This window comes from Naegleria fowleri (genome assembly GCF_008403515.1).
Source record: "Naegleria fowleri strain ATCC 30894 chromosome Unknown tig37, whole genome shotgun sequence".
NCBI lineage: Eukaryota > Heterolobosea > Eutetramitea > Acrasida > Naegleriidae > Naegleria > Naegleria fowleri.
In genome coordinates this window covers 90,586-105,530 of record NW_025407969.1, presented here as the reverse complement: position 1 = coordinate 105,530, position 14,945 = coordinate 90,586, and the positions used below count along the sequence as shown (strand labels likewise).

Sequence of the window (14,945 nt, the reverse complement as noted above, 5' to 3'; positions counted from 1 at the left end):
ACATTTGTTTCATAATTTAGAACTGCACCTTCAGATTCTTCCAAATGAAAACGTATGGGGTTTTTCTAAGAATTTCACCCTTTCGGATACATTATTCCACACCGATACTTCCAGTAAAGAAATTACTTGTCCCGGATACAGATAGAGCTCAGGACTTTGATTGTTTCTAAAAGTTGAGTTATTTCCAGACGAGTACTGAACAGAAACGTCGAAGGTAATCGAATGCAACGATTCAGCTCTATCATTCCATAAGAGAACCCTTCATTATGGTCGAATGTGACGTCCTTCCAGTTAATAGATGCTTGAGAGGTTGATTCCAAATAAATACATCCTCCAGCAAAGAATGCAGTATTGCAAAGACACGAAAAGGAAACACTCAATAGAGCGTCATTAAACGTTCCATAACCCACGTACAAGGCACCTCCTTTAGAATTGGCAAAATTTTGAATAAAGTTCACAAACGTCAAAGAGAGCAGCTTGGTCTCCACATAAACAGCTCCACCATTGACAGCAGCATTGTTTCTGAATGTGGAAGATTGAAGGTGAATCAAGTAAAAGGTCAGTTGAAGAGCTCCTCCTTTGCATCCTTCAGAGAGGCATGTGTTATTCTCAAAAATTGTTGTAAACATTTGAAAGGTTGAAGTTGGACCAGCTAAAAACTCGTCAAGATTTGATTTCACAGTCATGCATGGACCGACATTGTTTGTAAAATTTGAATCATAGACACGAATGCCTTGTGCTTCTCGTACATGGAAGAGAGGAACTCTATTGTTGTAACTCATAACGTCCTTCAAAAGTTATCCAGAGATTGTCTCCACATTAATGAGATACTTGTTAGATTGATCGAATGCTTCCAAATTGCTAAATGTACATCCAATGAGAGAAACAAATGTGACACCATGAAAACGAATGTTTGCCTTGTCAATGACGGAAACCCTCGAATAAGTTGTCTCGTAGGAAAATAAATGTTGAACAATGTTACTTCCATAAAATTGTACATTGTCGAAAATGGTATTGTTAAATTCATAAATGATAAATATGGTATGAATAATTTGACAATTAATGATACTAAAATAAATATTCTGTTGTCTTAGAGCCAGTATTCGATCATCTACTGTGAATTGAAAATTCTCAATTCTGCAATTTGAAAGAGAAATTTTAGAGGCAATTTTGGACGAGATGGTTGAATTTGCAATGTTACTAGAAGTGATTTTTATCCAACGCCTATTTTGGACAGAAATGGTTGAATTTTTGATTGAACTTTGTGAAAATGAGAGCGTTCGAGAAGGTGGATCTATTGAGGTCATATCGTTGTCTGAAAGATGTACTTGATTCAAATCAACTACAAAAGCTTCAAAGATGCTAATTGTCGGAAATGCCAACCAAATATTCATTCTTTGTAATTTAACTCCAATAATTGATAAATGTTGCACACCTAGATGTTTCGCCAATTTCTTATAGTCGCAATCCAAAGTAATCATTTGTTTAACAGAGAGAGATGTAATTGTCACTTGTTGAAAATATCCATCCACATCAATAGTACATTGTTCTCTCCCGTAGATGGTATTACCATTGCTGTCATTCATCAATTTTAAAAACACCTTTTAAAAAGTAGTATTTGTAGAAGCAAATCGAAGAGCTTCCTCTATCGACCCACACGGAGTTTGAATATTTACACAATTCATGAATTCACTATTAATAATATTTCCATTACAAGCCTTGTGAGAGATGGAGAACCAATGGGCTGAACATACAGCACGAGTGTATCATCATCCGTATAATTCCTAATGATTTGTTCTTCCATATTGATTCGTTTCAAAAACTTCTCCAAATGTCTCTCTTCTCGACTATTAATATGACTTTTTTTCGTCGTCGAAAAAGAATTCTTTGTTGTAATAGAAGAAGAAGAATTGTTTTGAAGGCTTCCAAAGATGAATGAATAATGGGAGGAGGACTGATCAGTAACTTTGGATGGAGGAAACGAAAAGAAAAAGGCTCAACCAGTAGTAGCAGTGAGAATAAATGGACTGCCGCCATTTGGACATTTTTTTGAAATTGTGCGAGGTGAAAATGTTTGAATTCGAAAGAGGTGAAAAATCATTGATGAAAGCGAAGCAGACAGTTCAGTGGAGGATGGTCGTCGATTAAGTAATAATATAGTCATGTCAGTATAATTTCAAAATCGTCTTTTCGAACAGGGTTGAATTTGGAAATGTCCAAAAAGGAAATATTCAACCTCACTTGAAACCTTCATTGTTCAAACTCACACATGTTCATTCCATCACCATCTTCCTGTACAATTGAGAACATGTTGCGTGACACTCAATCTCTCTTGAATGGAAAATGTCATCTCGCAAGAACCCAAGATTACAAAAAAAAATTTCACTTCCAAAACCTTCTCTCACATCATCATGAGAGTCAACAACAACAACAACAACATCCACAATCCGTTCGTTGGAAATGTTACAACCGCTCTTCTTCCTTTCAACGTTCTCGTACAATCTTTGATGCAATGGCCCAAAGTCCTCGAATCAAATTCTTCTGTTTTCATCATGAAGATACATCCTCTGATTCATCCACTCCACGATTTAATTCGAAACATTTCAAACATGTTGGGAGTAGATGAATCGGCAGCAACGTACATGTTCTTTCTGATGGTCATGAATTTTCCAATGGCAGTTCTGTTGAGAATGACTCGATTTGGAAAGTGGCGAGCTTTTTTGGGAATGTGGATGGGATTGTTTTACACGTTTTATACGTTTGGTGTTGAAACTTTGCATTCAATTGTGGTACCTCTCATCGTGTATATTTGGCTCTATGTCACTGTTGGAATGAGTGATCGAGTGGTCCAATATTTGAGACAGCAACGTCGAACTCGAATGGTGGTTCCAATGGTGGCATTTGTCTTCTCTTTTGGATACTTGCTGGTGTGTCACTATCATCGAATGTTAACGGATTATTTAGGATGGAAATTGGATTTTACAGGTCTGCAAATGCTCATTACTTTGAAGTGTGTGGCTGTGGCTTGGAATTTACATGATGGAATTTTGTTAAATAATCCTGAAAAATCTTCACAAGTGATGTCTCATCATCATCCATTCCATCGAATCCATCGATTGGAACGAATGCCATCTCTTTTGGAATATTTTGGTTTTTTATTTTTCTGTATTCCAGTGTTATCTGGTCCAATTTATGAAATGAGTGATTATTTGAATTTTATTTATGGACAAGATTTGAATCACAACAACAATAAGGACAACAATGATGATGATACAAGTGATGATTTGAAGAATACCAACAGAGAGAGAAACAATCCACCCATTCCTTATTTATTAATTTCTAAAAAGATCCTTCTTGCCATTTTCAACATGTTTCTCGTTTTGAAAACAGCTCCCTATTTTGGAAGAGAAACATTCGAATCGATCATTTACGAGAGAGAAGGACACAAAGAATTGATGAATCATTCAACCAAGATTCTTAATCCAAACTCTCTCTTGTACAAATTTTTATTTTCATTTGCATGCATGACTTCGATCAAATTTAAATATATTGTTGGATGGTGTTGGAGTGAAGCTGCATTACTCATCGCTGGTTTTGGATATCAGAGAGATTACAAAAATGGTGAATTTAGTTTTGAAGGCGCAGAGGCAGTGAAATTTTTGGATCATTTTCTTGCTTCGAATCTACGTGATGTGACAACGACTTGGAATGTTTCAGTGTCAAAATGGTTGAGAAATTATGTGTATACTCGAGTGGGAGAACGACCAGGTACTTTAGCAACGGTGGTGACATTTATTGTGAGTGCCATTTGGCATGGTAAGTTTTTTTTAACATAATTTGACAAGTGTCATGAATCATCCGATCCATGAACACCTTTATTAACCTTATTTAATATTACAAATCCATCTCGATCACAACAATGAATCTCCTTCCTTAAAATCAATTTCTCTATTTTTCAAACCTTATCCTTATGAATTTCAAAAATGAATTTCACAATTTTTCAATTCAACTCAACCTATTCAATACATTATGAATTTCACAATTTTTCACATCAATCCCATCAACAACAACAACAACAACAGGAGTCTACGCAGGATATGCCATCGTGTGGATTCATTACGCTCTGGCCATGAGTCTCATTGGACGTTTGGCTCACAAAAAGATGAGACCCTATTTTCTAAATGATCCAGAACATGTCTTTTCAGAGAAGAATAGCCGTGTCATGTCATGTATTTACAAAGTGTTGTCATTTATTGCCACTGCATGTTTCACCTCTTACTTGTTGCCTCCCTTCTTGTTATTGTCTTGGGAACATTCGATTCAATTTTTTAGATCCATGTATTGGTGTGGACATTTGGCGTTTGTTCCAATTTATTTAATTTTGAATTATTTGCCCAGTACAAGAGGAAGAGAGAAGCACCATCTGTCTTCTGACCAAATGGATATCAATATTCAAAAGAAGAAGAAGGTACAATAATTTGAGATGCACACATGTGCTTTGACACACATATGTCATGAAATGAAGACTGAATCACTACTATTGCTTCACATGATTCAAATAAGAAAAAATAAAACTTTGACCTAAAAAACCTGTCAAATAGTTCATATTTTATATTAAACATATTCTTTCCTTTTGTTTTGTGACCATCACCGTAAGAAAATCCAAAAAGAGATGTCTAAGAGAGAAGAACTTTGATGCATAATATCGAAAAGCTTGGAAGTGTTTCTTTTCGTTGTCAAGAATTCCAATATTTCTCATTGTTGAAATCCATTTCGGTTCGTTGATCGAAACTTCTAACACGGAAAGGTCATATCCTTTTTAAGCAGGCTCTTCTTGCTTTGAGCACTCTGTCTTTGCTCCAAACAATTCACTCTTGGCTCTACCACAAACTACTCTGTGCTTAATGGAAGAATGATCTTTCATTTGTAAACCGATTTGAATACATTTAAAGGAACCACTACAAAAACTCATCATGAGGAAATTGTCAAACCTTGGTTCTTCATTAAATTTTTAAATTGGTTCTGCAGTAGGAGAAACTGATTCCATGAGTGACAAGTAAACGAGGTTCAATAGCAAAAATATGCCCTAACATTTTGAGAGAATCTAAGGAAGACTAACTCAATGAGGGACCCATCAAACCTGTAGATGCAACGAACAGCCATCCAGCCAAGATGGTCCTCGCTGCAGAAATTGTTGACAGTTACAACCGAACACAGCCGATATCATCCGGATTTGGATGGCTGAGAAAGAATTTCAAAAGAAGAATTTATTTCGTTGATAACAATAAAACACCGTTTTCAACCTTGACTCTTCTTGGTGATAAAGTAAATTCTGAGTGAAATGTGCTGAAACGATCACCCATCGACGATCTTTACAACGGTTTTCATTGCAAAATCTGAAAGTATTCAGTTTTCTCCAATCAGTCAACGTTTTTTGTTCGTCTTGATCCTCTTCGACTACTGTTTGATTTGCTTAATGATCTCCACCTTTCTTGGAATAATCAAATTCGTTTGGTGTCAATTCAAAGATTTCACGTTGTTTCATAATCTTTCTTCCCAAAACTCTCAAAAATGCAATTCATCATGTGTGAGTTTGTGAGTGGAACAATACAAAAACTGCTCGATCAATTTTGTTGGCTGTCATTTTCCTAATTATGACAGTTCGCCAACGTGTTATAGGACGTCGTATCCGACGTTAAATCGCAGGAAGGACCTGTCAGATATGCATGTGTAGTCATAGGTACAACATTTTTAATGTTGTTGATGACAATGTTTAAAAAATTCGCGGTTGACAGGACTCGAACCTGTGCGGGTCTCCCCAATTGATTTCTAGTCAATCGCCTTAACCACTCGGCCACAACCGCCTCGTTATTTAATCAAACGAATATTATAGTCATAATAAAATTACTTAGAAACTATCATTTTGAATGCTTGTCACTAATGTTGGTGTTTCGAAATATGAACATGTTGAACGACACTCTCACATGAAAAGGGTATCCACATCAATCCCAAATCATGTTCCAAAATGTGAGCCAGTTGTTGACCTCTTGAGGAGTGAAATGAACACAACACCTAAGAGAATTGGGTCTAGAACTAGTGGACCTGAATCACCCGTGACACAAGTCTCTCCGAAATGGAGGAATTGGATTGGAGGAAAAACTCGTCCTTGTTGCTGTCACCTCTTCTTCAGGTTCTAGCTCAGAGTGGGTTGTCATGAGAGTAAACTTTTTTCCAAGATGGAGTTGGTTATCTTTTTAATCTTGACCAACTTTACAAATTTGGAAGGTTCTGCTTCGCAAAGAGATTTCAAAGCTTGCCAAAGTAAAAACATGGACCAACATGGGTGATCTACCGCCGATTGCAAAAATAAGATCAAGTCTTGTAATTAACATGATGTAAATACTTTTGTGAGCATTGTAAAAAAGCTCAACAAGAATAAAAAGAAAACAATGTTCCATTTCTTCATTATTAAATACGTTCAAAGTCTGATCCTTCGCGTTGCTTTGAGAATTTAGCTCTCAACTTCTTGTATGCAAAGTAAGCAGCACCAATCAAGGCACAAAGCACAAATTCTCCTCCAAAAACTCCAATCAACATGTATTCCCAGCCTTCTCTCACAATTTTAGGAGTACACGAGAAGGAGAGGGTTGAAATGGCTGCTCCTTCCCCCTTCATGTTCCATGCCATGAAGAGATGTTCATAATTTTGTTCGTGTGAAGTTGGATACAATTCAACCTTAAAGGTACGAACAACACCATGATTGGGTCTCATTTGTTTGTAACCAAGAGGTGACTCAAGATTGGAGACGCTATACAAGTGCACATAGCCTGACAGCTCTGGTTCTTCATAGAATGGAGCTCCATCTTTCTTGGTTCGAACAATGGAACCGACTGCAATGGTGTCGTTGTAACCATAAAAATTGGCACTCACAGTAAGGGCCTCAGAATTGGAAATTTGCACATCATCAATGTTGACAAGAGAGAATTGTTCGGCAGTGGTTTTTGAGGTTGGGAATGGTTTGTAGTCGTCCAAGTGGACAGAATAAATAAAGGCATTCTTATCAGTTTCTCCCTCTTCGGAGAAGACGGTAGTACCCACAAGAATGAGATATTGATCATTACTTCCCGATAATGTCATGTCATTGATACGCCAAACCTTCATCTTGTCATTCGAGAAGAGATCAATGGTTCTCTCAGTACTAGTGAAGAGTTGAACGATTTTTACAACCTTAAGACTATCTAGGGAGGATGCGTCAAGGGTCATGAGAACATTTACAAATTTGACACTTTCTTGTGATGGGAATTGGATGTTCGTATTGTGGGCAAGGTTGTGGAATTTTTCAAATGCAGCTTGTTGTTCTCTGAATAAGGTAAAGTAGACATGAATTTGTTTTCTAGCAGTGCTATAGAGGAATTTCACGTTATTGGCATAGACAGTTCCACTGAGTCCGTCACCAACAATGGAAGGAACTAATAAAAGACTCGATGTCACTGCGAATGATTCATGGAATGGGGTCAATCTCAAAATACGAATAGCATTTGCATCAGATTTGTGCAATACCAATAACTCGTTTTGATTTGAAACTGGGTTCACAATGTCAAGCATGAGAATGGGCTTGTAGAAAATATCGGATGTGACTGCATTGGCAGAGGTGAGAGTTTCAAAACCGATCGAGTTACCAGTTTTGCTTGAATAAACAGGATCCTTGTCAACATTGTTAATTATAATTGGGAAAGTAGCAATGGCATCGGTGACGTTTGGACGAAGAGCATAATTAGTCGCATCCACAATATATAAATATGGAATCACTTTGGAACTGAGCGCACCATTTTGTTCTCCATATTGCCGACCAGCAATTACACTCCACAAGAAGTATTGTCTCTTGGAATTTTGATTCACGACAGTATTTGGAAGCATGATTACTCGGTCACAATATGGCATGCCCGTCTTGGTCACATTGATATTGCAGTCCATTAATTTCTGAATATTATTGGAGCCCAATCTCGAGTTCATCATGTAAACAGTCTTGTAAAAATGTTTGTCCTCTTGATTTTTCACCACATGATACATCATGGTAAAGGTCGTTCCCTTAAATGTATCATTGATTGTGGGGTCATTATTTGGCAAAGGTTGAGAAGCACCGTCGACATCAATTAAAAATTGGAGAGTTGGTAATTGAGGGAAATAAATTGGATATACCCCATTCAAAAACGAGGCATCTGTACCATTCCAATGCAATAATGTAATATTTGAAGAGGAGCAAGGACGTTCCTGAGCCGAGACTGTGTGCCCAGTGCTGAAAACACTTCCTAACAACAGAATAGTCGATACGGAAAGGACAAGTGTCATCATCGTGAGGAACCGTGTATGATGATGATTCACCATTTTGAGTCTTGGTGATGATGATGAAACTGATACTAACGAAGAAGATACTATCATGATGACCTATTCAAAGCGAGTGTATTATTATTATTGGACGATTCAAAAGTATTCAACAATAAATATAGAAATGTTAGAAAAACGGTTCCGTACTGTTCCAAGAAGAGCTCCCGATAACTGGCGTCCACAGAAAATTGGATGATAGCAGCAATGAGAGCCAAGAGTCTTTTTCAAATCCTGAAAGAATCACCTGAATTCACTCACAACGTGTTATGAGAACTGTGCGTATTTTTTTTGAATCATTCACCACTAGTGGTGATGGATTCGAAAATAATGGGATGTTGTTTTTTAAACTCCGAGCAGGAATGTCATGACCAAAAGGTCTCAGAGGACTGCCCATTGCAATGCGCATCCACCACCACACCAAGGATTCTCCCAGTCGTTCTAGGAAATGCAAAAAGGAAGTGGATGGAATTTGTCATAATGAGATGCTTGGAATGATTTTGACTTTTCCAAATTCTGTTGTGCTTTTCTGCGGCATGCAGAGATGTTGACAGCCTCTGTAATGCGGCTCTCATACTATTCTTGTGAGATGATCATGTTGTAGTCTTGTGAAAGGGTAGAGGAGGAGTAATATGATATAATAGGAGATGGTTTAAAAACCAAACAATGAAAGATGGTTTAATGTTTTAAAACTTTTAAAAGAGGACATACCTTAATAGAATGATCGATGCTTTAGAGTTTAATGCTGCAACATTAACAGAGAGAGACACTTTGTTTCTCATTCAATTCACTACATCATTTCGATGTCTCAAAATTGTACAAGTCGTACCATTCGAAGCTCACAACAGACTTGGGACCATCATTGGTAGGCACATGGGATAACTAGTGATTTATTTCATTCATTCGAGACAAGACATGACCTTCTTGGTGGCAACCACACAGCCACATGTGATGAAATGCAATCATTCATCTTTGAGCCTCAATCAAAGTCATTGCATTCTCTCAATCGGCGACAATTTTCAAATTCAATATCGGGATTGCATTTAACGAAATTCAAAAAAAAATTGCCATCATCGGTTTAGTGTCTGTTGTTGTTGTCGGATTGCAATGAACAACTGTTTGGGAGCATAAATAACAAACATCATCATTATCATATAACAGTATTATTGGAATTGCTAGAATATTTACGAGTTTTTATATACCAAACAATAACAATTTGCAAGATCAAGACCATCATCGGAAACAAATTTTTTGAAATTTCAGTTATTATTTTCTCATCATCATTATTATTCGCAAGAACACACAAACAAGATACATCATATTCACAGCAACAACAACAAGAATAATCATACGAGCATAATTATTCCAAACATTTTTATCAACCATGCCTGAAATTTGGTGTCAGACTTGCCAGGCATATGTCACTCCTGAGCAGGGAGCCACTTCAGGACTTTACTGTGGCGAGTGCGGAGAGGAATTGGAGAGTTTTTCCTTTGAGGAAGGAATTGAATTTAATGAGGATCACACAATGGCAGGTCATTTCATTTCATCAGAGAGGGCTGCTGCGAGTGCAGCAACTGCTTTGGCAGGTGTTCCACAATTTGCCTATGACGAGAATGGAAAATTAGTATTTTCGTCTGCCGTGCCACAATCGACCACGTCAGATATGGATCAACCCATGACGGAGAGTCGACTTCAAACCATTGAAAAAGCAAAAAGAAGAATTGCAACGATTGCACTCATGATGAAAATTCCCAATCATTACATTGATCGAGCGACCAATACATACAAATTGGCCCTACTGAAAGGTTGCACCAAGTCGAGAAATCCAGAAATTGTTGCCGCTGCATGTTTGTACTTTGTGCTACGACAGGACAAGCAACCATTCATGTTAATGGATTTTTCAGAGGCCATGAAAACGGACGTCTTCTTAATTGGCCATTGTTTTTTGGATTTGATGAATGCACTGAATTTCAAGTTGCCAACTGTGGAACCATTCTTTTATGTGCGACGATTTGCAAATCGACTCTTACTAAACTCGATCAAGGAAAATCAAACACAACATCAGCATCAAGAAGCAATCAACAGGGTCATTCAAACTACTCTAAAATTAATTGCAAACATGAAAAGAAATTGGATTCAAACAGGACGAAGACCTGCAGGTATTTGTGCCGCTGCTCTTCTTGTTGCTGCTCGAATTCACGGCTTCAAAAATGTTTCCAAGCAAGATGTTGTCAAGGTTGTAAAAATTTGTACAGTCACGCTCACCAAACGTTTAATGGAATTTGACAAGACAGAGACTGCTCAACTCTCTTTTGATGAGTTTGAAAAACGAGAGCAAGAAATTAATAATGGTACCTTCCAAGGAACGATTGAAGTTTTGGACCCTCCAGCATTTTCCAAATCGCTCAAGGAAAAGATGAAATTAATGGAACGAGATAAAAGTAGAGACAAAGATGCCGACACTGAATCTGTCATGACCACACAAAACGATGCTCTTTTCACAGATGTCAATGATAAGGATGTCGAAGAGGCAGAACAACTCATGCAAGATAAGGACATTGAACTAATCACAACTGAACTTGAAAAGGGTGATCAATTTGCTCGTCAAGAACGTGAAAAAGCAAAGAAATTGGCCAAGTCACCTCCTGTGCAATCAATTTCCACCCCTCCACCACAAAGCTCCTCTCAATCACATGTTGTTTTGACATCATCGTCGAATGCGAGTATTGACAAAACTATTGAACAAACTCAAGGAGAAGAAGAATTTGATGAGTTTGAAAATGGTTTTGACAAGGAAGAGCCTCATCAAAACAAAAAGGCCACTATTCAAGAGACAAATTTACAGACCACAGACCAAAACGACCAAGCTCCTCAACAACAAGATCCACCTGAAGAGGAGGTTGATACCCTCTCTGATTTTGAAGATGACTCTGAAATTGAAGAAGTAGTCATTACAGAAGAATCTGAAATTGAGAGTCGAGAAAAGTTATGGAATGAACTTCATTTAGAATACGTACAAATGATGGAAGAAAATAAGAAGGAGAAAGAGGAGAAGCGAAGACAAGGTGGTGGCAGAAGGCGAAGAACGGCCGGTAGAGCTGTGGATGCTGTGGATGCCTCTTCGAGCTCTATCTATAATATTGGAGGATTAATGTATGGAACTCAACCTAATATTTCACAAGTTGAGAGTCATGCTGTCTACAGAAGTGCTTCAGAAGCTTCTGCTAATTTATTGAGAGCCAAAATTGCCCGCAATCTTGTATCCAAGTCTCTCTTCGATGAGGATGAACTCATTAGTGACACACAAAATCACACTGTTGAAAAAGTTCATTTGGATGAGGAGGCAGATGATTACAGCATGACTCATCGATCTGTGCTAGGAAAAAGACAAAGTATTCAGGAAAAGAACAAAATTGATCGAAGAAATGAAAATGAGTTTACAGATGATTTTGAGGACGAATTTGCTGAGGAAGAAGAAACCACTATTTCTGCTCATGCCAAAAAATATAAAGCTAGGTGAATGAGGAGACATAACTTTATGAATGACATACAGATTGATTTTAGATATAGAGACTTATCATCGATGATGATGGTGTGAGGTCATGTATCTGCTCCAGAGATTTATGTTTTTGCATATTTTTTGGCACTCAGAGTTTGAGTGTAGAACTACTTTTCGATCATTCTCAATGATTCAGAAACATCATCGTTTTGCAGAATAAGTAAAAATTTATGGATTTGTAACTTTCTTGATTACTATTTTTACAATAGATTACTTTTGTGACTTTGCCTTACGTTTGCTGTTACTCTTCTTCTCTTGATCGTCTTCCTCTTCCAACATCTTTCTACCACTTTCCATACGTTTTTGGTAAATTTCGTCCGAAGATAAATGACTCCAATTAAAACCTGCCATTCCTTGCTCAAATACATAGGCAGTGGTAACAGCCTTCTCCCAATTATTGGCTTCATGAATTCGTTTTGACATGATCATTATGTCCAATAGAAGATTGACCTCCCTACATCTAAAGTACTTTAGCGCAAAGCTTTGTCAGTCATTCTGAATTTCACTCCCAATTCAGCAGAGCTTCTTTTCAAAGGTTTCTTGATGAGTTGTTTCGTGGACTTGAGAGAAATAATTCGAGTTGGATTGGCCATGTCTCGCTCCAATTGTTTTTGAGCTCGTTCTGAGAGGCCAAACAACAAAATTTTTTGGGCTCAAAGAATTTTGCGTTTTCCACATTCCACAGATTCTTGTCACTTTTCTGCTCCTGCTCCCCAATTTAACAAATAATACTCTTCTTGATGAAGCATTCAATAGATATCTTTCAATGACTACCTTTTCGTCTCTCGTCTTTTCATATCTTCTGCAATAATGTCATCCACGAGCTTTGACAACTTTTCCACTTTAGTTAGAGGAAATATCTCATAAAACTCGTTTTCAATGGCCTCAAATTGTTCCTCTGTTATTTTCGGGTCCATAATCATATCAATAAGTCCTATATCTAGATTTGCTAATCTATAGGCTGCTAAGGATGTTGTTTTGTCTGTTGTTTCGCTGCGTGTTATTTGAGAGGAGGAAGAGGCGATCGTTTTGTCTTGCAAGACAGTGGTTTTTCTTGGGAAGGTGGAGGAGGAAGCTTGCAAGGATGCATTTCTCACTTGGTTGTGACTCTCTTTGCTAGTTGGAGTCTTATTAACAAGAGGAGGGGGAGAAGATAATAATTTCGTTCTAGCTGGTGGCTTCATACTCGTATCGGCTAAGCTACTTGAAGTCGAACTTTTGGATTTTCTGTACTTGCGTGATTTCACAAAGGATGCACTTCGTGGTTGAATCACCTCTTCGGATGAAAAGTCACTGCCTACTCTTTTCTCAGCTATTTTGGAGTGATTGCCACCAGCACTCTCACTGGGTTGGCTCAAAATATTGTCATTTTGGGCAGGAGTTGATACGCTACTGACGACAGTTTTAGTTCGAATGGGTCGTGTTAGAACTTGCTTATTAGTGGTGGCCTCTGAATGGTTGCGTTTCTGTTTGCTAAATTCCACTGCAAGTAATTTTAGAAATGAATAATTCTTTGTGACGGATGGGTTGAGTTGGTCGTCGTTGTAGGTACCACCAGAGGTCAATGATTTTTGTAATTCCTCTAATGTCAATCTTTTTGTTGGATCTGGATGCATCATTTGTGTCACAACCTCATGTAACATTTCACTGTAGTTTGTGCGTTGCAAATTTTTCAAGTGCTGTTTGACCTCTTGTGGTTCATCCGACAAAATGGCTTGCCCTGTCATGGTCCAACATAATGTGGCTCCTAATGAAAATACATCTGATGCTGGTGAGTAGGGCCATTCGTTTTTCTCGTCCTTAACAAAATTTCTAATGTCAGGAGAAACGTATCTTTCATCGATAGGCCAGTAATGTGTGGATTTTTCAAAAACAAAACCAGAGAGGCAAACATGAATTTCATCTGTCTCGTACTTCAGTGACTTGACCAAAATGCTACTCGGTATGATATTTCGATGCAACATGCTCTTCTGTGAATTCATGTACTGTAAGGCACTAGCTACTTGTTGAAGTAATGAATGTAACATCTTTTCAGAAGGCGGTTTTTCAATACTTTCAAAGCATTCTTCCAAGCTCCCGTGTTCCATATAGTCCATTTCAATGCAAAGTAAATTGCCAAGTATAAATGGAGGATACATTGGAATAATGTTTGGATGATTAAGCTGCGTAATTTTCGTTGCCAAGTCCAAATATTCTTGCATGTTACCATGTGGTGGTAAGAGTATTGTTTTAACAGTTCGTTTCTCTCCATTTTCCTTCAACAAGACTTCACAAACTCTCGAATCGTGAGAGAATTCTCGTTTCTTCCAAATGACCTTTTGATATCTCGACTCGAGAAGTTGAAGATTATTTTGAATCTCTTGATTTCCCTCAACTGAAGGTATTTCTTCTGGGGAAATGGTCTTTTCAGACTCATGACTCTTGTTTTCATGAGAAGATAAATGTTGTTGTATCTCTTTGGGTGTCTCTTTGTCGCCTTGTGTGCCAGTGACATTGTCACCGATTTGAATTCTTTCCTCGTGATCTGAATCGACATTAATGACTTTGTGTTCCTCCAAATCTGTTGTGTCCATACCATGAAATTCATTCGTGTGTGTCTGTATAAGAGTAGTAGTATCCATTTCTGATGAAGAAACATTTTGATGAATGTTGACATTGGTTGATACTATTTCGTCAAATGGTTCATCCTCGGTTGAATCATCCATATCGTCTTCAATCAATGTTGGACTGTTGTTGATCATGGTGTTGGAATTATTTTGATCATGACGAGAGACAATGTGGTTGTTGTTATCGTTGGTGAATGTTTGTGTTGCTATATTGCCTTCATAATCATCATCATCGGAAGCATCAACAATTTCAATCACTTCCCGATGATGATCATTCCCACTTAACGACATGAATGTTTGGTTTGTACAAAGAAAGGCTCTCTTCGGAATGATGATGTCCTCAACCTTCCTCCACGAATAATAATTAATTGTGGTTATTATTCTTGTTGATGAAA

The 14,945-nt window shown here is 37.7% G+C and overlaps 7 protein-coding genes across 7 annotated transcripts; 2 read left to right on the top strand and 5 right to left on the bottom strand.

The window, feature by feature from the left end:
• Positions 1 to 122: 122 nt before the first annotated feature.
• FDP41_004341 (uncharacterized protein) lies at positions 123 to 782 on the bottom strand (the record flags this gene model as incomplete). Its single annotated transcript, XM_044707745.1, has 1 exon — positions 123 to 782. The coding sequence occupies one exon, from the start codon at positions 780 to 782 to the stop codon at positions 123 to 125; it is 660 nt and encodes a 219-aa protein (XP_044561155.1).
• Positions 783 to 797: 15 nt separating this feature from the next.
• FDP41_004340 (uncharacterized protein) lies at positions 798 to 1,586 on the bottom strand (the record flags this gene model as incomplete). The annotated part of the gene is made up of 1 exon (XM_044707744.1): positions 798 to 1,586. The coding sequence occupies one exon, from the start codon at positions 1,584 to 1,586 to the stop codon at positions 798 to 800; it is 789 nt and encodes a 262-aa protein (XP_044561154.1).
• Positions 1,587 to 2,411: 825 nt separating this feature from the next.
• On the top strand, positions 2,412 to 4,477 carry FDP41_004339 (uncharacterized protein; the record flags this gene model as incomplete). The annotated part of the gene is made up of 2 exons (XM_044707742.1): positions 2,412 to 3,816; positions 4,083 to 4,477. The coding sequence occupies 2 exons, from the start codon at positions 2,412 to 2,414 to the stop codon at positions 4,475 to 4,477; spliced, it is 1,800 nt and encodes a 599-aa protein (XP_044561153.1).
• Positions 4,478 to 6,468: 1,991 nt separating this feature from the next.
• FDP41_004338 (uncharacterized protein) lies at positions 6,469 to 8,385 on the bottom strand (the record flags this gene model as incomplete). The annotated part of the gene is made up of 1 exon (XM_044707741.1): positions 6,469 to 8,385. One exon carries the CDS (start codon positions 8,383 to 8,385, stop codon positions 6,469 to 6,471), a length of 1,917 nt encoding a protein of 638 aa, XP_044561152.1.
• Positions 8,386 to 9,766: 1,381 nt separating this feature from the next.
• On the top strand, positions 9,767 to 11,905 carry FDP41_004337 (uncharacterized protein; the record flags this gene model as incomplete). The annotated part of the gene is made up of 1 exon (XM_044707740.1): positions 9,767 to 11,905. One exon carries the CDS (start codon positions 9,767 to 9,769, stop codon positions 11,903 to 11,905), a length of 2,139 nt encoding a protein of 712 aa, XP_044561151.1.
• A 249-nt stretch (positions 11,906 to 12,154) lies between these two features.
• On the bottom strand, positions 12,155 to 12,367 carry FDP41_004336 (uncharacterized protein; the record flags this gene model as incomplete). Its single annotated transcript, XM_044707739.1, has 1 exon — positions 12,155 to 12,367. The coding sequence occupies one exon, from the start codon at positions 12,365 to 12,367 to the stop codon at positions 12,155 to 12,157; it is 213 nt and encodes a 70-aa protein (XP_044561150.1).
• A 347-nt stretch (positions 12,368 to 12,714) lies between these two features.
• On the bottom strand, positions 12,715 to 14,841 carry FDP41_004335 (uncharacterized protein; the record flags this gene model as incomplete). Its single annotated transcript, XM_044707738.1, has 1 exon — positions 12,715 to 14,841. One exon carries the CDS (start codon positions 14,839 to 14,841, stop codon positions 12,715 to 12,717), a length of 2,127 nt encoding a protein of 708 aa, XP_044561149.1.
• Between the last annotated feature and the right edge of the window lie 104 nt (positions 14,842 to 14,945).